This window comes from Ictalurus punctatus, chromosome 8 (assembly GCF_001660625.3).
Source record: "Ictalurus punctatus breed USDA103 chromosome 8, Coco_2.0, whole genome shotgun sequence".
In the NCBI taxonomy this organism is placed as follows: domain Eukaryota; kingdom Metazoa; phylum Chordata; class Actinopteri; order Siluriformes; family Ictaluridae; genus Ictalurus; species Ictalurus punctatus.
Genome location: NC_030423.2, coordinates 21,713,644 through 21,740,874, shown reverse-complemented (window position 1 = coordinate 21,740,874; position 27,231 = coordinate 21,713,644). Strand labels below are relative to the sequence as shown.

The window sequence follows — 27,231 nt, the reverse complement described above, 5'->3', positions numbered from 1 at the left end:
TTATTCATGAATCATAAAATGAACTTCTCTTATTCTATTCTGTGAGAAGCAATCCACATCTTATGCACCTTCACACTGGGGTATAAAGTTTTCTATTTAGAGCACATCCTAGACACAAAACTGTTCCTAGATAACAGAAATTTTCTAATAATGTAATGATTATATTTTTATTTAAATAATTGGTAAACTTTCTTTTCTCCATGTCTTTGATGCGTCACATGATATTGATGGCTTCCTGAACTCTTCATCTTCTTTTTCTTTTTAAAGCTAATTTTGGGTGTTTTATATACTTTTTCGTTGTTTTTGTGCCCTCTTCAGGGCAGTTCAGGGCTATAACTTTTACTTGGCTATGTGCCCCCTATAGTGGAGTATGCAGCGGATCTTGTTCTTAAATCCTAGTAAAGAGTAATCCTATGCTCTTAAAAAGATAATGTCTTATGTTTGCTGTTGATTTCCATACACTGCTGTACTTCTTTCTGCTGAGTATTTGTTGCAAAATAAAACACCAGAAACTTATTCAGTTCATGGATGGAAATCACGGTTTCCTGTTGGATGTCTCTTCAGTGTTTTAAGAAATCTTGAATATCCTCATCATAAACTTCAGGAAATAAAAAAGGACAGAACACTCTGCCCACTATATAAACAAATGTAGAGATGGACAAAGTGTCCATTTCTTGGAGTCTATGTGACTGAGGTCCTCTCTTGGTCACTAATCACAGCTCATAGCATGAAGAAGCCCGTACAATGGCTTTTCTTCCTGAGGAAATTGAAATGGACCAGCCTACCACACCACCATCTGGACAATTTCTACTGTAGCGCTGCGGAAAGCAGGAAAGCTACTAATCGAAGAGGCCCAGCCCATTTTGAACACTGAATTAGCATTCTGCACCAATGGTTAGTTGCACCAATCCATCATCTTGTACAGAACTGTATTTACCATACAGAATAAATACACTACTATAGAAATCAGTGCTGTATTTATTATAATTTCACTACCTCATCCTCACACTCTGCAATATAATGTACATAATGTGCATAACATCATATACATTATATCCTACCAATTGCACTAAGATTGAACTGGAATTAGAGCCTTGACCTCTGATAGCTTTGAGGGGATAATTGTGTTTTAACTATTTCAAGTCCCGAAACAGCATTCTGACAAAAGTGTGCTTTTTTTGTCCAGGTGGGTTACTGCTGTGTTGATAATTAGAGAGACTTAAAATCAGAATAAAATGTATTGTCCCATATTCCCAAATGGGAAATATGTCTTGCTGCATGGCTTCTATAAAACCATTTAGAACAAACAATTTTGCAGTAAACAGATTACAAGAAGACAAAATAAAATAAGACAAAATTCCCAAAAGGGACAATAAATTTGATTTTGATTCACATTTATATACATTTAACAAAGCATGTCAATATGGATGCAAAAAAAAAACCTGACTAGAATCAATTTCTGCAATACTTTAACAACTTGCAACAACAACAAAAAAAACCCAACATAATTGGCATATTGGCATAGTACTGTATTCTGTTTTGTAGATAAATGTTTTGTAAAACATAGGCACGTTCAAATATTTTCAAGTAAGAAGCCATAAAAACGTTTGCACTCGATATGACCCCTATATCGTAATGTAAGCTTTTGAACTCGGCTCGTTGACTCGAATGCGCATGCGCAATGACTAAGGCGCGCGCCAAACTTATCCTCAGTCCTGCTGTTCACCAGGTAAGTTTCTTGGTGTTTTCACTTCGTTAAACTCGCTATACGTGCTAGCGTTTTCATTCAAATGGTCTCACAAGGTGTTTAATTACTTAAGCGCGTTTAAAAAAAAAAAAAAAAAAAATTGCTTTAAACTTACTTATTAAAATAAGCGGTTATTAAGCTTATTAAAATAAATTGCTAGCATCTCATGATAACCGGAACAGGTGAGGTTGGTGAGCTCGCGACTACTTTGGTAGCACAACCTTTTCCTGTCAGAAGATTGATTAATTAATTAATTAATTAATTAATTTTCTGGTTTTTTTGTTTTGTTTTTTTTTTGGTCTGTGTATGTAAGTTTTAAAGTAACCTATACAGTGTGAGTATGTTACAAAATGTGAGAATTTCCCTGAAATAAACTTGAAGCACTTCTACACACAGTAGCCTATATTTCAGTTATGTAGCTGAGCTTATTGATATGAAATAACGACGTTACAAAGAATCCTAATGAGGTTATTTCTTACCTTACACTAAAAATATAAAAATAGGTAGACTAAACTGTATCTTTCCTTCTCAGTGTCACCTTTAGACCGTTTCTTTTACTATAAAATTGCATACAATGTACAATTAAAACTTCATTATAAAAGATAATGATGTACCTTAAAGGAAAACTCCACCCTGAGACACATCAAATATGTTTATATTGTAATATTTGATATTTACTCATTTGGAACGAGATAATAACTAAATAATTGGTCTGTAGACCTGGGAGAAGTTAGCAGTTGAGTCCCATGCTGATGTCACATGGAGGAACTACACAGAGTTAAAATCAAAATCGTAGTTCTCGTTGGCTTTTAGTATGAATATGTTCGCCTTAAAGTGCCCCTATTATGCTATATAAACGTGCTTAATTTAGTTTTAAAGGTCTCATATAATAGGTTTACATGCATCCACGGTCAAAATACATGTTAATTTTCACATAATTTACATTGAAGCATTACCTCTTTTTCACCACGGTCACGAACAACTCGCTCAAGGATCCATTGACTCTAAACATCGCCTTTCTGAGAGCCTACTCTGCTCTGATTGGCCAGATGCCCCAGTTTGTTGTGATTGGTCTACCTCTTACAGTAAGTGTCGGAAAGGAAACGCCCACTTCCATATCCTAGTTTCAGCTCAGTAATAGTGTCATCAGTTTTACCTTATCAGTCAGCACGTTTACATGGACAACAGTAATCCAATATTAACCCGATTAAGACAATACTCTGATGTAAACAGCAATTTTTAACTACCTTAATCCAATTAAGGTCATACTCAAAGTAAACACTAATCGAATTAAGACATGTGGAATATTCCTGTTTTAGTCGCATTATCGACATGTATTACAGACATGTAAACACCTTAATCACATTATTAACGTCATGTGAGAGTTTTCACCGCATTTTGCGACAGGACACGATCACACACGGCAATGCTCAACCGTTTTACAGCAAAAAAGAGAGCACAGCTGCGTCCCAAACCACGTACTTACCTACTATAGGCCTGTAGCAGGTGAAATACATGCATCTCGGCTAGTATATTGAAGGTAAGTACACGGTTTGGGACGGAGCCCACGGCTTCAAGCAGTTGTCTATTTGCACATACAGCATGACAAATAATAAACCGCACTTGAAGCGTTCGTAAAAAATTTTAAATAAAAACACCCAAAACTGAATACGGTACTATAACGAAGACGAACTGTATGTTTATACGTGAAATTCTGGAGGGATGTCGGACAGTGTGGCGTGGTGACGTAATGACGTGTGCTGTTAATCGATCTTTGTTCTATAACATGTAAAACGGGTACATGAAAGGAACAGCCTAAAAGCGACGCATGTAAACACCTTTATCACAATATTGTCTTCCTCAGAATAAGGTAAATAATCAGATGACTGCTGTCCATGTAAACGTAGTCAATTTGAGTCTGATAGTGATACATCAGAAGATCAACCCAAACCACCATCGCAAGCACGACGAGAACAGGACGTTTCTCAGTGGTAAGTTTATATGTAGCTTGAAAATAACGTGAGTTAGCCGGTTAGCAGAGGCTTACAGCTAACAGGCTAACAGCTGTGCACTGGTTGTACATGTATACAACCCAAAACTATGCATTTGGAACACTTGGTAGAAAATATATACATAAATAATTATCTTTAATGAATAACTGTTTCACAAATCCACCGCTGACTTCAGCTAGATTTGAGAAGCAGCCGTTAGTGAAATGACGGGAACACAAACGAAGGTCGGAGTTGTTGTAAAACTGCTGTGGTATCATTTTAAAATGAATTCTAACCACTGACGCTTTACATCATCATCCTTTGGAAGTCCGTATAAAGTGGTATTGCTTTTGCAGCGCAGAAAACAACATCTTCTAGACAGGAACCGTAACCCTTTCAGGATGCAAACTCGACTGTAGTGTTTGAGGGCGGGCCAAAGTACACGTTGATCGTGAGCAGCCAATGGAGACCAGAGGTGGGGTTTTTGTTACAAACCTACGTAGGTTAGTACAGGAAGTATGTCTGGAATTACAGACGACTCATTTCAGCTGCTCAGAATCAGTTCCTGAGGAGCCACTCAATATGTCCCGACCTGATAAGTGCCCTGCAGTGTGATTGCAACCACAAATTTGCACCAACTTAAAAATAGCTCTTCGATAGCTTTCAAACGACACCGGCGCCGTGCCGCTGTGATCTGCGGTGCCTGAGAAAGAGACATTTTAGCTGACCTTGGAGCTCCATTTCCAGTTAAACCGACACCTCAGGTGCTGGCTTGGAACTTGTTATGATTGAGTCGATCATTTCCCAGGTCATAGATCAATCTATCTTATTCTCTATGGGCTATAGACTAACGGTATGTCTGAACACAGATGTGGTTTACTTAATGGGACTTTTCTAAAGGCAGTTTTGCCACCATAATCTGGAAAAGCTTAGTTTAGAACTTTTAGTGTGCATCTGATATCCCAAAATGCACTTCATTAGGTTAGTGTCCAACCATTAAAGCAGAGGAATTTAGGACACACATAGTGCACTTCACAGTTTGTAAACATTGGAAATACAAAGTAGGATGTTTAATTAAGTCAGTGTGATTTTATCTTACAGAAAGAGATGGCTTCCATGAAGGTGCTAGGGTGCATACCATTAGACAACACTTTTTTGGATGACCCGAAAAAACGCAAGAAGAAAAAGGCTAAGAAATTGAAAAGGGAAAAGTTGGATAAACAGAAATCGCAGCCAAAAGGTCAAGGGAGTTTGAAGGATTACGATGACATTTGTGACTCAAACCTCTCTGCACAGTGGCCAGAGATCAAGAAGAAGAAGAAGAAACGGAAAAAGAAACCCGATGTCAGTTTAAATGAGGAGTTTTCCCTGACGCAGAATAAAAACAAACTGTCAAAGCGACACAAGAACAGAGACAGTAACTGTGCTGTGGACGCACGCACGGCTGAGCACGGTGTCCGATCAGGTCCTGGCGAACAGGAAGCGGTGCAGCCAATTTTAAGATCAATCCAAAAAGAGAAGAAACACAAAAAGAGAGTTGCCTTTAATCTGTCACCGGTGTTGCACGAACCTAAACCACTTCAAAATCCTTTCCCAGTGAGAAATATCCTTCAAACACAATACTCCGGCACTGACAAAAAGCCATCGTTTAACATCGTATTTCCTGCAGAAGGACGTCACAGCAAGCCAGCCATGGAAGAAAATGGCATGGAATCTCAAAGTACATTGGATGACATCAACAGCCAAGATCTCTTCATCACCCAGAAGTCCTTCTCAGATCCTTATATAGACCTTTGTAGCAGCACGAGTGCTGAGGAAGCTCTAGAACCACAGGGTTACACAGAGATATATCCAGAACCTCAGTCTTATACAGCATCATCAGCAAAGAAATGTTCATGTCCAGAACCTCATACAGCGTCATCACCAAGGAAACTGTCAGGTCCAGAAACTCATTGTTATACAGTGACATCACCAAGGAAACGGTCATGTCCAGAACCTCAGTCTTATACGGTGTCATCACTAAGGAAACGGTCATGTCCAGAACCTCAGTCTTATACGGTGTCATCACCAAGGAAACGGTCATGTCCAGAACCTCAGTCTTATACAGTGTTATCACCAAGAAAAAGGTCATGTCCAGAACCTCAGTCTTATACAGTGTCATCACCAAGGAAAAGGTCATGTCCAGAACCTCAGTCTTATACAGTGTCATCACCAAGGAAATGGTCATCTCCAGAACACCAATCATCACCAAGGAAACCATCGCACCTTCTCAAACTCAATGCTTCAACTCAGACTGAAAACTTCTTCACCTCTCCTCTCCTCGCTACTTCTCTCAGGTTCAGTCACTGCAGCACATGCACCGAAGAACCGATAGACCTGAGCCTGACGAAAAAATCCAGGCTTCATCAGTCGGAAGTCGTCAGTAAACCCTTCGAAGATCGGCATCATCCTGAGCTGTATGTAACAGACCTGACGCAGAGCGAAGAAAGCGACTCGCACTTAAAGGGCAAAGCTGACCTGTCCCAGCTAAAAGTGGTTCAGACACGCCTCAACGAGTCGTTCTTCTTCAGGCTGAAGGGAGAAGGGGATTCACCTAAGCCCAGCTCACCACTCATGAAGTTCTCAGGAAGTGTCGAGAAGAAGAAGCTGTGACAAAATCAAATTTGTTCAAACAAAAAATTCAGGTCTGTGGATTTGTTGTTGAATGTTATAGGCAATTAATAAGAAGTTCAGTTTGTTCTCTTTTGGTGTTTATTGTATTCCAGAGAGTATTATATTCAATATATACACTGCAAGTCAAAAGTCTTTCTGGTTAAATAATATCAAATTAGAAAATCAAAATGGTATAATAAAGAGAAATGTTTATTGAATTTAGTCTTGTCTAACATCCATATCACTGTAATTAGGCACAACATATTTATAATTTCCACTTAACAATAGCCTATAGACTTTTTTCTATAGATTTAACACCAGTACGCTTTCTTTATTTTACTGCTATTCTGTTTAATTAATAATAGTAATTCAACTGTAATATAATCATCAGAAACGTTTGACTGGTAGTGTATATCGTGTGTGTTGTTGTGGAATATATTTACTATGCATTATATTATAATGTGTGCATGACGCACATTTTGGCTGGAAGAGTACATGAGAGTTTTTTCGACCTCTATGAGATAAGCACAAGAATTTAGACATTTCTCTGCACTTAGAAAAGAACAAAACTTTTGCCTCTTGTAAACCTTTATGTGAATTCTTTTGCAAAAAGAAAAAAAAAATTCAGCAATTCTTCAGCCAAAGGCTTTTATAAATTTCAGCTAAGATCTGCGTTTTGTGCATTTGGTCCTTTTAGAGATGGAACAAAATTTTCAGAGGGAATAATTTGTCGCTGTTTGGGTCTGATGGAATGACATGAACCTCAAAATCTTGAGGAATGTATACATAATCAGAAGTATTTTGTAAAGATTGCTCCAGTGTTGGAAAATTGGCTAAAACCCTCCATAAGAAAGGATTCTGTAAGACTTCCTGTCATCGTAACACATTTGATTGCTATAGCTTAAAACTGGCGATATACAGTCACATATACTACAGTCACATGTTTATTACTAAACCTCCATTTTATTGTTCTTTTCTCAGTCCAAGGAAATGTGTCAATTCCTTCCTGATGATTACACATACACTACTCTAAAAGGCCTGATACTGAGAGTTGATGTAACTAATGAAACTGTTTAAACGTTAGAGCTGATTTGAAGCGTCATTGTTAGAAACCACAAATGAAAACATTTTACACTCAGGTTTTAAACACATCAGTAAGTATGTTAGAAAGAATGCACGTTTGAGCATTTTTCGTGTTGTCTGAATAAAGCTTTATTTACATCTCTCAATTGTGCCGGAACAGCTTGATTCCCATCCACTTCCACAGATGGAAAAAGACATACACGGGAATAGTGACGGGCAACAACAGACTATAAAAACACACGCTGGTAGTGTCAGTGCAGCCCTGTGGGAAGTTTTCATCCACACTCGAGGAGTACAGGAGGCCTAATAAGGACAGGACTGGGACTAAAACGGTGACTGTAGATAGAGGAAATGGCATCGTGCTTTATTTGAGAGAGAGCAGACAGAAAACACTGTTCAAGTCTGAGTCGGTTTTTCAGCTCCTTCAGTCTGCTTGATCAGGCGTGCATCCTGAGGAATCATATTCGGGATGCCATCTACTACGGGATACGCAATACCGAGCTCTTCGTTGATTAGTTCGTTTGTTGTTTCCTCGTATCTAAAAAAAACAAAACAAAGACATTCAATAGTCACAGATCATACAGAGCTGGGTGATATGACGATATAATATTGATATCATGATAAATGAAGTAATTACCAATCCCTAGTTTCTAGGTTTTTACAATCGCAGGATTGTACATGAAATCAAGCAAACTCTGCAATATTCGGAGGAGCTTGCAGTTTTTCAAAATTACCGCATCACAACACGTATGCCGCCAAACATGAGTACAGCTAAAAGGTCTCATTTACCAACAAACATCACTGTGAAAGTCCAAAACAATTAAAAAAAAATTTTTTTATTATTATTTTGCCAATTCAAGTAGTTTTCTACAAAAAAAAAGGCACAAAACCTCCACAAATTTCATAGGAAATTTAAAAAAACAAACAAAAACAAACAAACAAAAAAGCGCCACAGCAAAATTGAGCTTTTTTTGGCTGCAACAATCACCAAAAAAACCCCTGCAAAATCCTGTACGGACTGAACAACAATTTTTGGGCTATTTCCCCATCCCTACCTGCAGATTTATTTAATGAATATTAATTAAATGTGTACAATTAGGGGTGACAATATCACGATTCTAAAAGGCATCTCTAAGAAACACTCATATTTAATAATGAAAGTTTTATCTTTTCATTGTTAAATATTTCTTTTAAAAATTCAGTTCAGCTAGAAACAGGTTTTCAATTCTCAATACAGAAAAAGAAAAACTGGATTTAAACATAATGTGGTTTCTGTAGTAAGTGTAGCTTATAAATGAATTTGTTGTATATACACTATATAGCCCAAAGTATGTGCACACTTGACCATTGACTATCCCGTTCCATAACCATGGGCATTAATATGGAGTTGCTCCCCAATTTGCTGTTACAATGTGTTCCACTCTTCTGGGAAGGCTTTCCACTAGATTTTGCAGCGTGGCTGTGGGGATTTGTGTTCATTCAGCTACAACAGCATTTGTGAGGTTCAGTTCAGGCACTGATGTTGGGATGGAGAGGAGTCTCCAGTTCCAGTTCATCCCAAAGATGTTCACTGGGGTTGAGGTCAAGGCTCTGTGCAGGACACTCGAGTTCTTCCACCTTCTTCCAAGCTTAACACACCATGTCTTCATGGAGCTCACTTTGTGCACAGGGGCGTCATCATGCTGGAACAGGTTTGGGCCTCTTAGTTCCAGTGAAGGTAAATTGTAATGCTACAGCACACAAAGACATTCTATACAACTGTGTTCTTCCAACTTTGTGAGAACAGTTTGGTGAAGAACCACATATGGGTGTGATGGTCAGGTGAACACATTATATGGCTTTTGGCTGTACAGTGTGTTTATTAGGGGGAAAATGCTTTTCTGGGATATATGGTATGACGTAGTTGCGAAGTGGGCGTGGTTTACGCCTTCATTAAAGCACAATTTAAGATAATCCGGTAATCGAAAATGGACAAAAACAATTAAATAAACATTTTACGGTTTAAAATTCTGATTTCCTGTTACTACAGTCTAAGAGAAAATATAAATGCAATTTACCTTAGATGTTATTTTGGGACTGAAATCATGTTTAATGATCATACCTGAGAGGTTTCTTAGACAGAGGACACACAAGAAACTCGAGTAAAGAAACGTCGAACGCGTTTTTCCCGGCGTCCTTCACTTCACTGGAACCTGACAGGTTTCTCTCCTGCAGTCGCAAAAATGTCCTGATATTCACAAATGTGTTCAAACTACAATATTCTGTAGCTAATCTCCTCAGTCCATACTGAGACATATCCGAGGAAAATGTGTTGGGTTTTTTTTTTTTTTTAAAGACCTCAAACTAGTTTAACCTGTTATCAGTTGTGTTTGTACGCCTAATGCTTCCGGTCCGTCTGAAGAATCATTCCGGAAGGAGCAACAACCGCGCGTATGAATGTTCCTTTGGCGATCGCTGTATAAGAATAATAATAATAATTAACAGTAGTTATTACAAAATGTTTTATACACTTGATATATATATATACAAACTAACTAAAATATTAAGCACATACAAGTAAATACACTTGATGTTAATTCATTTAATGTTAAGCGCAAAGGCGGCGATTTTTCATGCCACCACAAGGTGGCAGTGTTGCCGCATTTATTTATTTACTTTTTTTTGGTTCAACGCTAATGAAAACCTGGGATAATTTTTTTTTTAAGATATATTTTTTGATCTGATCCGAAATACTAAGCTGTTGTTTTAATGTAGTATATAATATATTAAGATAGTTGGATTTGTTAAAATATTTTTCCCCCAAAGCAAAGTCTTCCAGGATTGTGCTTTCATTTAAATAACACACTCATTAATTTAGACTTTTGAAATTCTTTTTAATTATTCAAGTATAAATTCACCACATATATAAGAAAAGTGGGTGGCAAAATCAGAATTTTGTAATGTGTATTCTGTTTTGTGTTTTTTATGAAACTTTGCTCTGTGAGAGAGAATATCATTTTCCATCCTCGAAGGTGTTTTCCTTTGAGCCGAGAAAGGACACCATAATAATGAAGATGTTCCCTTCAATAATTCACTTTAATGCCTCAGGACACAGTGAGAAGTACAATTTACAAATATTTCCCAACCTGGGTCCATCTAACTGCTGCAGACAGACCTGAGGGCTAGCAGCTTTCACATACAGCTTGGAGGTATAAGTAAATGGGTCTGGACCATTATTAGATTGCACTCGGTGGGCCATGGACGTGACAAGAACGCTAGAGGAATTGAGTTAATATAGAAGTTTTCAGAATTCTTTTTCCAAACTTGGTGTTCTGGATCTTGGTTTGTTTTTTGTACCCACAGAGGCATGATGATTGAGGCACATGGCGGCTGTGACTCAGGTGGTAGAGTGGGTTGTCCACTAATCGTAGGGTTGGAGGTTCGATTCCCGGTCCACATGCCGAAGTGTCCTTGGGCAAGACACTGAACCCAAGTTGCTCCCGATGGCAAGTTAGCGCCTTGCATGGCATCTCTGCTACCACTGGTGTGTGAGAGGGTGAATGAGAACCAGCGTAAAGCGCTATATAAGTGCGCCATTTGCCATGATGAAAGAGTCATTTTTGAGATAAATGTACAGTACTGTGCAACAGGGACATGTAAAGAAAAGCTGTAAAACTACGAAGCTTTAAATTAATGCAAGTAAACATTTTCTATATTAAAAAACCTACTATAGGTCAATATTGGGAATGACAACCTTTTATCTTGAAAATGTGTCAGTAGTCTCAGATAAACTTCACACAATTTTACATTTAACACTAGCTGGTAAATGTTTCTGAGCATCTTGGAGATTCAGTCACAGTTCTCGATAAACATCTTGAATAGATGTTGATTGTCACACTGTTGACTGTTTTTGCAGATAATACTTTCTTTACTGATATACAAATATTTTTTTGGAATTTATATATATATATATATATATATATATATATATATATATATATATATAAAATAAATAATGCAATAATGCAGAAAACATGACATAATCATCGAAAACAAAATTTGTATGCAGGTGCATCTAAAAAAAATTTTAATATTGTGGAAAAGTTACTTTTTTCTGTAATTTAATTCAAAAAGGGAAACTTTCATATATTCTAGATTCATTACAGGAGGTGAAATATTTCAAGCCTTTTTGTTTTGTTTTAATCTTGATGATTACGGCTTACAGCTCATTACACCTGTACATGTAAATATATCACATTCAGAAAGAGACTTTTCAACTGATACCATTCCGAATATTATTTTTTTTGCAGATAATATCTTAACATGCTGTGACTATTTTTATTTCTTAATAATAAAGGGACATCTGCAAAACCTAACATACTACATGTCTTGTTAATGTCATTTATATGTGTGTTAATTCTGGCTTGGAGGGATACAAACTTTCGCACTCAGCTCAACATATAATGTTAGCAGTGACCAACATGAATTTTTCCCATAGTGGCGATTCCTGAAGTGTTTTATTCCTCATATACTACGTACATTTGCGACAATTACATATTCATTTATTAAAGAATGACACTTCAATTTTTTTTTATCCATTTATAGCTACATTAATGTTGTGGAATGTCCACAAAAGACATTTTACATTATAGCAGCTATAAACAGCTGTTCCCTCACCACCATACAAGGCACTGTGAATGAGCTGTTGCTATAGAAACGATAACATATTAGAACAAGTGTATCAATATATAGCTGCGGTGATATAAACCAGCTGCATAACTGTCAGAGCTTTTGTTATAGAAAATTAATCATCACATTTTGACCATTCAGAATCAAGACTTCAACAGCGGTATAAATTTTTCAGGAGCTTAAAAACAAAAACAAAAAAAATATAAATAATGTTTTCTTGATTCTATGTGCAGCTGCAATAAAACTTTAAGATGAAATACAGGAATTACAATCTCTTCTGGCTGAAATACATAAATATCAAGATACATATGTTTCCTGTTATTCGAACAGGATTAAGATGGGACTGTGTAACTTTGTTTTACACATGAAATGGTGCCAGATTGCAAACAAATGACAATAAATTCACAAAATGTGTCCCCTTGGCAGATTCTGCAGTTTTATAAAGTCAAAAACAAGACATGTTTCCGTCTAGAAGTCTTCACAGCCAACCTGAACATTTTAAAAGCCTTCTTACAGACACAAAAAATAAAACGGAGGTGCTTTTATTCTCAATTAATGTGATTTATGACTAGGCTCAGGATTAACGAGGCTGGCGCGTAAATGAAATCTCCTGGTTAGTCATCAGTAAAACGCAGTCTGGCATGGAAACCGCCATCATGACGAGGGCCGCCATCAAGTCCAGGTGTGCTTTAGAGCCCATTCATCACTAATGAGGCACAGTAAAAAATAACCTTGTCTATAGGCGGTGTTTACAGAAAGCAGGATTAGCAACTAACTCAGAATCGCTAACAAAATAAGTAAATAAATAAAATAATAATAATAAATCACAGACCCCTGGAGATCCCAAGATCTCACTTTGAGGACAAGTGAGGTAGAAAAAAGGACAATGTTTTAATGAGAAGCAAATATTAGAGAAAGGGGTCAGTTGTAATATATATCTTTTTTTTTGTGTCAGTCTTATGAAAAAAACTTTCTAAAGCTCCTGTTTTTTTTTTTAGACAAGGTAGGTACACTTGTCTGTTAACTATTGGTGCAAAGCAAATACCATACTCCTGTTAATATCAGAGGATAGCTCAAATGAAATCAAAGGACCACCCCATGGATGGAGTTGGTTATAAAACGGTGTGGGGTTAGTTGTAACATGTCAGTTGAGATATAAGTTGGAGGTGTAAATACATTTTTGCAAATGATGTAGGTTTATGTAGCAATTAGTGCATGAGATGAAGCACTTTCTTTGCTGCAATTGTAAGGGGGTGCATAAACATCGGACACTGCATGATGCACAAATATATTTTTTGAAGTTAAACTTAATGTTCCATCCCTCAAAGTTGTAGAAGGAAAGAATTGTACACTTCTATACACAATACCGTCAAAAGTTTTTGGTTAAATTTTTAAGAAAGTGGGTGAAGTTAAATACTATAGAACTAGAAAGTCTAAGTAAGAAATGAATATAAGTGAACAGAGAATTCTGAAGTATTATTTTGTTGGGAAAAATGTAGCTGTAACTGGAGAAGTCTGACCTGGGTCATGTGTCATGCATCATGTATGGCAACATACCATCTCACAGTAACTTACGATCTCGCCGTAACTTGTGATCTAACAGTAACTTACATTCTCACAGTAAGTTATGATCTAGTAGTAACTTATGATCTCACAGTAGCTTATGGGCTCGCAGTAACTTACGATCTGGCAGTACCTTATGATCTCACAGTAATGCACAGTCTCCGTAACTTATGATCTCACAGTAGCTTATGATCTCACAGTAACTTACATTCTCACAGTAAGTTATGATCTAGTAGTAACTTATGATCTCACAGTAATGTAATAATAAAATTTCTTGCAGAAACTTACAGTCTCACAGTAACTTACAGTCTTGCATTAGCATATAATCTCTCAGAAGTGGTCTCACAGTATAAGTTATGGTCATGCAGTAACTTATGGTCACGCAGTAACTTACAGTCTCAGTGTAACTTATGGTCTCATGGTAACTTAAGTTTCACGGTAGCGTACAATCTCACGGTAACTAACGGTCTTACGGTAACTTTCGGTCATGTGGTAACTTTATGATCTCATGGTAATTAATGGTTCTGCAGTATCAGCTTCATCAAACTAATGCACTCACTGTAGTAAAGCACTCATTCACCTTCCTTAAATACGAAGATTTATGGATTTGATGGAACACCTTTTTATGACTGGCAGCCTTGTAAATTTTCATCCTGTTTGCCTCAAAATGACCTCCATAATACGCGTCCTCTGCAGACCGAAATCATTGGTTGCAATTTTAGATAAAGTGATTTAAAACAGTGTTGAAGGGTTAAATGTTCTGGGCCTGAGTTGCCCAAAGCTCATCTTAGCTTTTTAGAGGGAGTGCTTAAAGTCATTTCCACGTTCCTCGCTTCTAAAATGATCTTTATGCTAGACTGCGCTTGGGGAAAGCAGGTCGTGTTAAGTATATGTGCCATGCGTAGCTTTTGATTAATGCGGAGGCGTTTTTGTGTCCCTGAGAGAGAACTCTGGGCTCTGGGAGGAGGCTGCCATTTTCACTGAGCACGAAATGACTTTGTTGGCATGGTTAAGGAGGATCTTTAATCTTCACAGAGAATAAACTTCCTTTTTACAGCCACCAACACAGAAAAGTGTTCCAGGTAGGCTGAGCTGGAAAAAAAAAGAAGTTTGCATAAGCCTGTTTGTCTGTCCCAGCCTACTATAACTACTTTATCTTCAAATACAATCATTAAAATACTTTTATGTGTATTAACGTGTGAATCAATTGAACATGTCATGCTTAAAACATCCTTTTCCACGCCTTCTCCATGATCGGTTATGACAAATTTACATTTTAGTTCATTCAGTCAACCCTGTTAACTGAACACGTTCACCCCTCTGAAATATTTGGATTATTCCACAAGATCAACAGGAAGTTGCATCATCTGAATTTCCTGATGATCATGGGAAGAAGAAAAGTAAGTTTTCTCATTCTTTTTTTCTTATTTTCAGTGACATTAACTGATGAATTCACTTTGAAAGTACAACTCTGTTGCACAAATTATAGAAAGTAAATAAATAATTAATTTTTTTTAAGTGAATCTTTAAATGTCCGTAATGACCTCATGGCATTAGCATGGATGCTTGTTAACCTCATTTTTTGATATTTGCTAATTCCATGCTAAAAACCTAGCCCTGTTACTGGGTCTGCACACTTTTGAATGATTCAGTGCAATTTGATTTGAATGATTAAATCTAATTGCCTTAAAAAGGTAATATTTTTAAGCATTGATAGGGCTAAATGGTTACACAATCATGGAATCACTCTTACACTCCAGCAATAAATATAATTTTCTCATTTCTTTCAATATTTTTATTACAAGTTCTTATAAATCCTTTTTTTTTGCATTGACAAAATATCATTAGGTGTCATAAGCTCATAAGAACAATTCAACTTAAATGCAACTTAATATATACTGTATCCAACACAGACCTGAGACACACAAGAGGGAAAAGCAAGGAGAACTGAAAATGTACACTGTAAATGCATGCTACACAGTAGCAAAAAGCTCAATCTATAAATACAATCATGATACAAGCTTAAAGTCACCCTCAACTTTTATAAAATGTGTATTTTGTGAGTAAATACTTCTGTTAGGTTTAGTTTTAGCAGTCAGTGTGAGAATACTGTCAATTTCCTGGTCCTTTTAAGCTTCGGATACACTACATTTCCTTTAAAATCCTAACAGATCACACATTTAATAAGTTTTCATGTCAAAAAATTCGAGCCAGTAAGTGAGTAGAGATCATACATTAACCAACTTTGCTTAAACCCAAAGTGAGCTCTGAAAAGCGCTTTCGTTAATCAGACATGGTCTTGTCACTGTTGCAACACAAAGTGCTAAAGAAATAGAAAAATGATATTTTCCTTGTTCACTCAGCTGTGGTAGTTTGTTGAATGGAATCGTACTCCTGACACAATGTTTTCCTCATTTCTGGAGTTACGCTGCACTCACATTCTTTCATTTTCTTTATTTACTTCCTGTATTTACTGTAGCTTTTCATATCCATATTAAGTATTGATAGCTATATCGACATCTCTTCAGCTTTGAGATACTGACCTGTATGCACTACTAGAGTACGACTTAAAATGTTAAACGATATCATACACACTCCAACTCTTTCCAATGACTCGTACAGGCCGACTGCGTATTGCGGTAAAATTGTGCAATTACGACTTTAAAAAAACAAGCCGAGCTAAAAAGAACTAGGCCGCGCAATTTCAGCACTCTTTTAAGGTTGTTACTCGTCACGCTGTATGAAATCTCAATCAAATCTTGATTGGATTGGATCCTATAATCCACTGTATGATAAAGTGTGTTCTCCATGTCGGATTATATGAGGAAGATCCTCTAAAGATAAAAGAAAATGATTACATTCTACATGATCCGGTCTTGTGCAGACAACTGGCTTGCACAAACACAAGCCTTCTTCAAAGTGGGCTTGAGGTAATAAGAATTTCTAGCAATTAGCATGCTTGTTTAGGTTTTTGCCTTGACCGTATTTGTAGCTATCACACAAGTTTTGCATCATCCTATCTTGTCGTTCTTCTGAGATTTAAGTTTGAAAGAAAGTCGGACAGTGTCAGAACTTCGTTTTACGTCATAGTGGTGCTAAATCGGCCGTCAGTGAGCGTTTTACATCATGCCTCCGATCTCAACTTGCAACCAAAGAATTCTCGTACGATGTGCAATTTTTGTTTGCATCAGAAAAATTGGGCCATAAATCGTATAGCGTAAATCCAGTTTTAGTCTTCAACAGTTGACAGGAAAGTGTTATTACATCATAAAATACAAGAGCCAATCATGTTCCAGTATGCAAATACAGCTCGTGTATCTGACTCTGACTTTTGTGATGTGGATAGAAGACTTTTTTTGTCGTCTAATAATATATATATATATATATATATATATATATATATATATATATATATATATATATATATATATATATATTTTGTGGAACGATGACATGAAGAAATATATTGTGGAATATACTGTAGACCAATAGAAAAAGAGTTATAGATGACTTTAAAATATACTCAAGCAATCCGAATACCTGGAATGCACCAACTACCAGTTACTCCACGTTCAGTTAACAGATTATTATTTGATGATGTGTTTAAGTGAAGGACATGGATACCAAGGTGTGTGAAGAACCCTGTAGGATAAAATGGGTGGGTGGGTGGTCGGTGATGGACAGTAAGCAACATTGGTCTAGTTAGTTCTGTTGATCTTCTTTCCCGACTGGATTTGTGTTTTTGAACAAATGATTAGCCTCCTCACAACCGGTGACTTTTATTGTTTAACGTCTAAATCATCAGATATGCACTGCATATAAGATTCGTGTGTCTAAATTGAGCCTTTGGGTATAAAAGCAGAGTTTCTTAGTCAAAAATTCAGCTCCATGTGCAGCCCCGCAGGTGTTGGTGCCTTCAGAGAACTTTGGCAGTCAGTATATTCGTAATTGTCCACGTTTGAGTTGTGCACGTCTGTAGGGTGAGCTGATAGCCGACCTCCACGCCGCTGCTCTGGACGAGCTCGAGACAGTACCGTGACTCGGTGTTCTGGATGGATCCTCCCTATGAATGTGTGTGTGTGTGTGTGTGTGAGAGAGAGAGAGAGAGAGAGAGAGAGAGAGAGAGAGAGAGATGCTGTAATGCAGGAACATTACCTCCTTATTACACTAACAGAATACAAAGAAAGAAAAAAGGACAAAAATCAGACAGATCACCATGACGCATTTAAAATACACCACTGTCTTGATGTCACTAGTCCATCCATCCATTCATCTTCTATACCGCTTATCCTTTTCAGGGTCACGGGAAAGCCTGGAGCCTATCCCAGGGAACATGGCACAAGGCGGGGTACACCCTGGACAGGGTGTTGATGTCACTAGTGTTACTTAAAACTTGTGCAGCACTGACAAGAGTGAGATCAGAAAAAAAAGCTGATATAATTAATCTACATAGCTTCGAGTTCCATCGGAGTCAAAAAAACCAAGCTGGAGGTAACAAGGTGACTCAAACAGTGACTCAGACTCTTTCTCGAAACGTTCAGCTCACAGATAATAAATACTTTATGAACTGCAGAAGAAGCCCCCTCTCCTCTTTTCACACACCTCTGAGCTCTACATCTATAGAACAAGGTCAAAATTTCTGATTTTTTTTTTTTTAATAGCTTCAGGTATTCTCCATCATCCAGTGTTTAAAGGAAGAGGCTGAAAAAAGATGAAAGCAGAAGCTTGAGATGAAACACCTCCCTGATCTGAAATCCAAAATCTCACACTAAGGCCTTATTCTGTCCTCCCGTTCCAAGGACAAACATGCTACATTCAAACCTAAATCCTTTTAACATGTAAATCTTTGTGCATTTGTGGCCCTGAAACACAATGTGTTGCTTTGATTCGTTTTGAGTCGTATGATTCAGCAGGCTACGAAGATGATCACTTTTTCCTCTAGTAACATGTTCGTGCGCCTTATATAACAATCTCTACAGAACCTACGCGCACATTGTCAAACTATTCGTTTGTCTGTATTGCAAGATACCTACAGTCCCCTACGAAACTATTGGAACAGCAAGAGCATTTGTTTTTGTTGTAGACTGAAGACATTTGGGCTTCAAAAGGTGAATATGAGAAGAGAGTTTAGAATTTCATCTTTTATTTCCTGGTGATTTGTTAAACGACATAGAACACAGCACATTTTGTATCAGACCACCCGATTTGTAGGTGAGCAAAAGTATTGGAACATGTGACTGACAGGTGTTCCTTGTTACCCAGGTGTGTCCTGTTAGATTGATTGTTTAAAACAATAAATAGCTCTGAACATATTTTCTTGGTTTTAGTCTTCAGTTTCACCTGCAGAGATGCATTTGTTGTTAAAAAGGATAAACCAACGTGAAGATCAGAGAGCTCCAACCTCCACAAGGCAGGGGTGAAGGTATCACAATCCACTCTTCGAAAAAGAATTCATGAGCAGAAATATAGAGGCCATACCACATGATGCAACCACTCATCAGCAGTTAGGATCAGAAAACTAGATTTGAATTCGCAAAGAAATACAGAGATGAGCCACAAAAGTTCTGGAGCCAAAATTAATCTCTACCAAAGTGATAGAAAGGCCAAAGTGTGGAGAAAGAAAGGACCTGCTCATGATATAAAACATACAAGCTCATCCAAAATATAGTTCTGTCTGGACAAATAATAACTGCAGTGTCTGGTTCCTCATCGTCTATGACCAGAAGGTAACAAACACCAAGAGAAGACAAAAATAAAAGAGCACATTTATGCATGGAACGCAGGTCACTGGAAGCTGCTATAAACAGACAAACAATCAATGTATAAGGAATATTTTAACTTCACAAGTCTACCATTCTTCAAAATATATGCAAAATGAAGTTTACGAGAGTAGCCTACATGAATGAGCGGGTAATGTATTTGAATTTCATGTCTGACAGGTTCATTCATGTCCTGCCTTGTAGACAGACGCATCCCTCAAATGATGAAGGGAGCGGTGAGAAATATTCACGCCACGTGCTGAGGACACGTACTGTAAGACCTCTATTACAAGCACGTTTTACATTTTTGGTACAGGAAAATGAGGTAAAATTCCTGTCCGTGGTCGTCCCGCATTAGACAGATATAAATATGAAAAACAGACTTCCTTTCTAATAACTGCTCAGAAACAAGAAGGGAATTTTAATTAGAGCAGATGTGTACTACAGGAAGCATGGTAAAATCCAAAATCCAAAATCTTACTTTATTTAAAAAAAATAAATGTTATTTTCTGCACATGAAAGTTCTAACAAACATACTGGATTCATGTTTGAAAAGGAAAATTCACAAACCTTTGGCCAGGTTTGGACATTCTCTAAGATTTATGAAGGCAGCGGTATAATAATGAGCCAGCTCGGGGAAAAGCAGCGTTTAATGAGGCACTGGACTAGAGAAAAATAATGGCCTTTAACGCGCAGTGTGCTGATGACCCTCTCGAATAAAAATAATGACTGCAGAGGACTGCAAAGACTCGCTGTTCATAGGTGCTGTATTCACTCTCTTACTGTTATTTTATTTATTTTTATTTTTATGTTTATTTATTTTTTTACATAAATTGCACTTTATTTATAAAGGTTGGTTCAGTAAGTGGTATGTTTCATTCTTACTAAAGTAAAAATGCACTTTTAATGTGCGGCCAATTTCTTACAGTGAAACAAGTGATTCAGTGATCCAGCAGTACACAAAATAAATTATTAGAATTACCTGAATGCATTGAGTTCTGTATATACAGTGGTGCTTGAAAGTTCGTGAACCCTTTAGAACATTCTATATTTCTGCATAAATAAGACCTAAAACATCATCAGATTTTCACACAAGTCTTTAAAGTAGACAAAGAGAACCCAATTAAACAAGTGAGATAAACATATTATACTTGGTCATTTATTTATTGAGGAAAATGATCCAATATTACATATCTGTGAGTGGCAAAAGTATGTGAACCTCTAGGATTCTAGGAGTCAGAAAGACACTGCTCTCAGAAAAGAACATTGCTGCCTGTCTGCTGTTTGCTAAAGATCATGTGGACAAGTCAGAAGGCTATTGGAAAAATGTTTTGTGGATGGATGAGACCAATATAGAGTTTTTGGTTTAAATGAGAAGCGTTATGTTTGGAGAAAGCAAAACACTGCATTCCAGCATAAGAACCTTATCCTATCTGTGAAGCATGGTGGTGGTAGTATCATGGCCTGTTTGCTGCATCTGGGCCGGGACGACTTGCCATCACTGATGGAACAATGAATTCTGAATAATACCAGTGAACTGTAAAGGAAAATATCAGGACATCTGTCTGAGAACTGAATCTCAAGAGAAACACAAAAGTCGTTCTACCAAAGAATGGTTAAAGAAGAATAAAGTTGAATAAAGTTAATGTTTAGGAATGGCCAAGTCAAAGTCCTGACCTTAATCCAATAGAAATGTTGTGGAAGGACATGAAGCAAGCAGTTCATGTAAGGAAACCCACCAACATCCCAGAGTTGAAGCTGTTCTGTACTGATGAATGGGCTAAAATGGGCTAAAAGTCGATGTGCAGGACTGATTAACACTTACCGGAAACGTTTAGTTGCAGTTATTGCTGCAAAAGCAGGTCACACCAGATACTGAAAGCAAAGGTTCACATACTTTTGCCATTCACAGATATGTAATATTGGATCATTTTCCTCAATAAATAAATGACCAAGTACAATATTTTTGCCTCATTTGTTTAACTGGGTTCTCTTTATCTACTTTTAGGACTTGTGTGAAAATCTAATGATGTTTTAATTATAAAGGGTTCACAAACTTTCAAACACCACTGTACATATGTGAAATATTTTCGGTGTTCGGTAAAATTTTGTGTGTTCAATATTCTTGGTTCATCCTGTCAGATGTATCATCCATTCATTTTCCATGCCGCTTATCCTACACAGGGTCTGAGCCTGGAGCCTATATCGGGAACTTGGGGCACAAGGCGGGGGACACCCAAGACGGGATGCCAACCCATCGCAGGGCACAATCACACACTGAGGACAATTTGGAAATTCCAATCAGCCTGCAACTCATGTATTTGGGGTGAGGAAACCAGAGTACCCGGAGGAAACCCCCGAATCATAGGGAGAGCATGCAAACTCCATGCACACAGGACCTAGGCAGAATTCAAACCCCCAACCCTGGAGGTACGAGGCAACAGTGCTCACCACTACCCTTCAACACTCTGGTGCGGACTGGTGCAAGTGCAACTTCCCATTAGAGCTCCACATCTGGTTTCAGTTGTTTGGTTAGCAATTTAGCATTAATGCTGCTAAGTGGCTAGCAAAACCAGATCACAAGAATTTGAGCTGCTTGTGTGACTTAACTACATGCAGCTAAAGTGGGACGTGATATTGCATTCAGATGAATGTCCTAAAAATATACACGGTCTTATTTTAGCTACAATGCAATTGACAATGATTTTTTTTTTTTTACTTCAGGTCATAAATCTTCTCATATTCACTCAGTAACAACTCATTTTTCACTTGCACTCTGTCCTCCATCTTGCTTTTTTCTCACTTCCTCATGAACTAGCTATTAAATTGGTCCGAATGTAAAAACAACAAAAAAAGGCCTTTCTTTCAAACTTTTTTCAGCTTTTTAAGCTATTCTGTGACCAAATAAATGCAAGGCAAGTTGAGGGGGGAAAACGCAGTGCAATCCTGCAGCAGCGTGGATGAACAAATTGGCTTTTACTTTGATCAGGGACTCCCTCAAGCTGAAACAGCTCTGTGTCTGTTAGTGATTGACACTTGAGAAGGGGACACCCCTCTCTCTTAATGAGGAGATAAAGTCCATCTCTACAGCAGGCAATTATAAAATTTATGATTTTGATAGTGATGACTCCAACGTGCATGTGACACCAGTCCCATTCACAAGACGTGAGATTTTCTCATCATAATATTATGTCGTGAGAAAACGTCTTTTTGTTGTCGAGATCACCAGAAAACAACTATTGTTATGTCTATCATGAGAAAAAAAAAAACAACTTTGTTATGCCAAGATCACAAGAAAACAACTATTGCTATGTCTATCACGAGAAAATGTTTTTTTTTTTTGTTAGGTCGAAGAAGAAACAAGAAAGAAGAAAAAAAATGGCCGCTTAGGACTTCCGTAGCTACCAGCGAGGGAGGCTGAAGGCTAACGCATGCTTTCTCCGAGACACAAAGCCAACCAACTACATATTGTCAAACTGTTGCTCATGCTGTGTAACAATCAGAGGAAAGCGCTGTTCACCCTCTTCCACATACATGAGCTCACAGACGCTTACAACTGGCTAATGTCACTGTGATTGACAGGGGAGAGAGTGCACACCCCTCCCACACAAATTTGAGGGTGTGGAATTGTCGGGATTCGAACTTGCAATCTCCCAACAACGGGTGAATTTTCTTCCTGTTTGGTCTGACCACTGTTACAGCCGAAAACCAGGTGGTTCGTCATAGCAAGGAGTCAAAATCAGAAATGCTGTACTATGCTAACCCATAGACTCCTTTGCGTCATATCCTATAAGATGTTCTACACAGTCATGTTCAACACAATTCTGCACTAATAAGGGATTGTGGGTGGTGGTGGTGAGCAGACCTGAGTGAAGAGCCAGGAGTGCTTCATGTGCTTGTTCCCAGCGTAGCTGCATTCCAGCAGGCGCGGACGCCCGTTCACATCCACCAGGCACTTGTTATCGTTGTCGTCGATGGTTGGGCTCAAGACACCGACACGCAACTGCCCCGAGCTGGTGTAGTACACGTTCTGAAATGACATTACGTAGCATTTATTAAGTCTCCAGCTTAGAGGCATACATACGGTACATACCGAAAAGAAATTATTACATAGAGATATTATATTTTTTTTCACTTAACCCACCCATGTTTAAACATTTTCTAGAAAAGCTTTAATAAAGACTGTGCATTACTGAAAGAAGCTTACGAGAAAGGCAGCTTACATGTTATATACAAAATGACAACCATTCTAAAGTATTTTTTATGCCTTCTTGTCTTACAGCACTTAATACATATACAGTGACTTCAGAGATTTCTAGTCTGTGCTTTTATACATTAATTATACACAGTGCAGACTTGTTCTCGGAGAAAATCTTACACAATAAAATAAAACAGCTCAAGAATTAGTAGACAATTATTTCCTTTCTGGTGCACTTTAATAGATATGTCCACAGAGAGCTGCGTGCTGATTGGAAGCATCCCGTGAGGAAAAAAAACAAAAAACAACTCAAATCCTCCAGCACTTGCTATGTGTTTGATCAGGATCAGTAATGCATGTCTCTTCCTCCTGCTAAGCCCAGAATCCACGCCAAAGCTTTAATCCACGGCTTTGATGGAAAACGAAGCCTTTTTGGAACAATCTCTGGGAACGTTTTACAGAAGCTTGTTCTGGCTGGAATTCCTCAGGTGTTCTCAGGTTGTCTAGGTCAGTTTACATTAAAAGTTTAAGCACTCTTGACTTTTGAATCAGGCAGCAGAGATGGCAACAGTTGCGGTGAACGCTTTTATTACAAATAAAAACTGGGAAACACAAACAAATCCCAATCACAGTATCAATGGCAAAATTCAGGATCATGCAAAGGGTCAGGTGATGTACAAACAGGTCATCAGAGGACGAGACTGAGATCAGAGAGCAAGAAAACAAACAAGGGTCAAAACCAGGATTGGCAAACACTGACCAAAGGTTTGGTACGTCGGATGTGTGAAGAGAGCTGAGTGAATACTTCGCAGGAACGTCTGTGTGCAGTGAGCGTCTTTATAGGAGTCAGAGTGGTGATCGAGTCCAGGCGGGTGCAATCAGTAACCGGGTGTACTTGAGCTTGTGAACTAGGAGTTGGAGTCCATGGGAGCCATGTTTGTGTCGGAGGTGTACTCTGGGAAATGACGCTGAATTCGGCGTTGACATGACGTATGAGTATTTGATAGGGTTTCCCTGCCTGAAGTTTTTGTTTTCTAATTGGACTAGACTGTAGAATTTTTGAGTAAAATTATTAGGAGTACTTACGACACAAACTAGCTTTAAAAACAAAGAATTAAAAAGTCCCTCATTTCTTTAAGCATGTCTGAGAGAGAGAGAGAGAGAGAGAGAGAGAAGCGCTTCATGACAGAACTTTTCCTTTTCAAATAATCATGGCTAACTGAACTATTCATTAATTTGTTCACCAAAATTTGTTTATGAGAAACAAAACTAATTTCTCATAGTCTTGATGCACTGTAGATTATTTTTAAGCTGGTTTCCGGGTTTGTGCGTAAATTGTACTTGCTGGTGGTAGCAGTAATTAAAAAGATGTGACTTGACACATTAGTAACACATTTCTGTTTTCTTTTTTATTTTAATTTGTCACCATTTGCCAGTTCCGGTGCCCTGTGTGAGGGAATCTGCAGAGCAGAGCAAAGAAAGCAGGCCACCATCGTTAGTGTTTCACCATCATCAGTCACGGACTGTAGTGATATATACTGTTAACATTATTTTTAAAAGGTTTTTTTTTTTTTTCTTTTTAAACATATACTGGCTTTCTGACTCAAAGAATGTGAATAGATCCCAAAAATGAAGTTTTCTAGTCATGCTTTGCTAAATAGAATTTTTTTTTTAATGTTATGCTACGTTTATGTTGATTTAGCCATTTTGTCATAATGGTATTATAACCGAAGAATGAGTTTGAGCTTGAGTAAATCAGTTTGGTTGTTCTGCTCTTTTCTGTTCAAATCTTTTAATTTCCATAACACTTGCCAAACTGTTCTGGGAGCCTGTTTGTCAGAAATCTGTAGAACAAACAAAGCTGGCCATGATGTTTCACCATCATCAGTCTACAGACTGTACTGAAATAAACTCTTAAAATAAATTTAACTGGAAAAGAGAGAAATGCTGAAACAGATACTATCACTGCTGCAATATTTATGAGGATGGTTTTGGGATCCAGGTATCAAAGACACCAAAGTCAGCTGTACTTACTGAAAATACAAAAAGTTATGTTAAGGACCTGCTTTCTATATTCAGATGCAGTACAGGTTCTTGGTGAGAGCTCTCTTGTTGACAGATCTGAGTCGATATTGATCTCGGTGTCTGGTAAAGGCACTTTCTGTCACTCTCGCAGTAATATGCTGTTTATGAAAGAAGCTTTCCAACTATGACATGTTCAAAAGCAGTCAATAACCAGGCTGTAAACAGACACTTAAAGTTCAGCTCACGTTCCAATTTTAAACTTCACTTTGCAGACACAAAGGCTGAGAGTATCACTCAGAGGCAGAGCAACAATAGAAACTCTTCTAAGGTCACAATATAAGAACTCCTGAGAAAGAGCACACAGTTAGTGGAAGTACTATGGGTGACTTACAAGGAATAACCATGTGATCATCGTCACTTACAAAGCCCAGGGAGGAAACTAAAGGGTGTCCCAAAAGACATCATACATATGGGAAATTAAAACTTTTTTGTTTTTTTTCTTTTTTAGCAAAATGTCATTTATATTTAGTTTCTAGTATATATTTCTTGTTTTCAGATAGTCGAACACATCACACCCCACATTGTTGCCAAACTTATTAACAAATTCAAAACGACTGGAAGTGTTGCGGACCTGTCACTTATTGGAGGTGAGAATGGATGCAAGTGCAGGTAAGACAGTTTAATGAGAAGACAAATCCACAGGATTAGGCAGAAATCAATAACCATAGACAGACAAGGGTCAAACGATCATGCAAACAATACAAACTAGGCAAGGCAGAGAATCAGAGTCTAGAGAATAACAAAGTCAAAAAACAAAACAAACCGAATAAACAAACAAGGTGTCAAGATTAGTTCTCAAGAGAAGGTGACGTTACAGTGTGTAGCTTTGGGTAGTTGTAGTCGTCAGCCATGTTTGTAGTTCGTGGTGCATTCTGGAAAATGGAGACGCTGGTTTGCCATGACATGATAGGACCAACCAAACAGTGGATGAACACGAACATCCACTGACGTGGTGCTGCCGTACATAATCCGAATAATATGAAGACTCGTTTAAGATGATTTTTTTTTTGTGTGCACTAATTACTCTGCTGAACATTTAAATCTGAAATATCAGAAGGTGTATTAACTTTCAATAACAGCAGCTGTGACAGCAGCTGGTTTATATTATCACAGGTTTATATTAATGCATTCTAATCTATAATACATTCAACTACGTCATCAGTTCTATAGTGTAGGGACTTGTATGGTGGACTCAATCAAAGTGTACAGATTAATATACAGATTTTTTTTTTTTAACTGATGGAAGGAGTCTCCAGTGTGAGAGCTTTGTAACAGTCAGTAAGAGACAGGAAACGCAAAAGTCTTTTTAAAATGATTTTTTTAAAAATTGTTTCTCAGTAACAAGCTGCATTTTTTTTGTCTTATCAACTTCAACAGAGAAAAAGAAGAGAGTTTAGTAAGGTATTGCCCATTTATAGCTGCTATAATGTAAATCAGAACAGGAACTAACTCATTTCACAGATGTTCCACAATCATAAGTGTAAC

At 37.6% G+C, this 27,231-nt stretch overlaps 4 protein-coding genes across 4 annotated transcripts in view; 1 reads left to right on the top strand and 3 right to left on the bottom strand.

Moving 5' to 3' along the window:
- Positions 1–1,681: 1,681 nt before the first annotated feature.
- si:ch211-176l24.4 (serine/arginine repetitive matrix protein 1) lies at positions 1,682–7,613 on the top strand. Its single transcript, XM_017473563.3, has 2 exons — positions 1,682–1,729; positions 4,840–7,613. The coding sequence occupies exons 1-2, from the start codon at positions 1,682–1,684 to the stop codon at positions 6,388–6,390; spliced, it is 1,599 nt and encodes a 532-aa protein (XP_017329052.2). The 3' UTR covers positions 6,391–7,613.
- LOC128633495 (phosphatidylinositol N-acetylglucosaminyltransferase subunit Y-like) lies at positions 7,578–7,831 on the bottom strand. Its single transcript, XM_053682347.1, has one exon. The coding sequence runs from the start codon at positions 7,829–7,831 to the stop codon at positions 7,616–7,618; it is 216 nt and encodes a 71-aa protein (XP_053538322.1). The 3' UTR covers positions 7,578–7,615.
- Positions 7,578–9,890, bottom strand: zgc:162634 (Trm112 family protein). Its single transcript, XM_017473363.3, has 2 exons — positions 9,575–9,890; positions 7,578–8,011 (listed from the first exon to the last, which is right to left on the bottom strand). Exons 1-2 carry the CDS (start codon positions 9,766–9,768, stop codon positions 7,870–7,872), a joined length of 336 nt encoding a protein of 111 aa, XP_017328852.1. The 5' UTR covers positions 9,769–9,890; the 3' UTR covers positions 7,578–7,869.
- A 7,298-nt stretch (positions 9,891–17,188) lies between these two features.
- Positions 17,189–27,231, bottom strand: part of galnt18a (UDP-N-acetyl-alpha-D-galactosamine:polypeptide N-acetylgalactosaminyltransferase 18a) — an 81,956-nt gene continuing 71,913 nt past the window's right edge. Inside the window, exons 10-11 of the mRNA XM_017473507.3 lie at positions 23,329–23,493; positions 17,189–17,767 (exon numbers count right to left, since the gene is read on the bottom strand). Coding sequence (XP_017328996.1) covers positions 17,621–17,767; positions 23,329–23,493 — 312 coding nt within the window. The 3' untranslated portion in view covers positions 17,189–17,620. The remainder of the gene's footprint in view (positions 17,768–23,328; positions 23,494–27,231) is intronic.

What these genes read in the sequence shown, in the direction of transcription:
- si:ch211-176l24.4 (XM_017473563.3), top strand. Translation starts at nt 1,682, where the DNA reads ATGACTAAGGCGCGCGCCAAACTTATCCTCAGTCCTGCTGTTCACCAG. An exon ending in TCAGTCCTGCTGTTCACCAG is followed by an intron (nt 1,730 to 4,839) that starts GTAAGTTTCTTG and finishes TTTATCTTACAG; the next exon opens with AAAGAGATGGCTTCCATGAA.
- LOC128633495 (XM_053682347.1), bottom strand. Translation starts at nt 7,831, where the DNA reads ATGCCATTTCCTCTATCTACAGTCACCGTTTTAGTCCCAGTCCTGTCC.
- zgc:162634 (XM_017473363.3), bottom strand. Translation starts at nt 9,768, where the DNA reads ATGTCTCAGTATGGACTGAGGAGATTAGCTACAGAATATTGTAGTTTG. An exon ending in CTGTCTAAGAAACCTCTCAG is followed by an intron (nt 8,012 to 9,574) that starts GTATGATCATTA and finishes TGTTTTTTTTAG; the next exon opens with ATACGAGGAAACAACAAACG.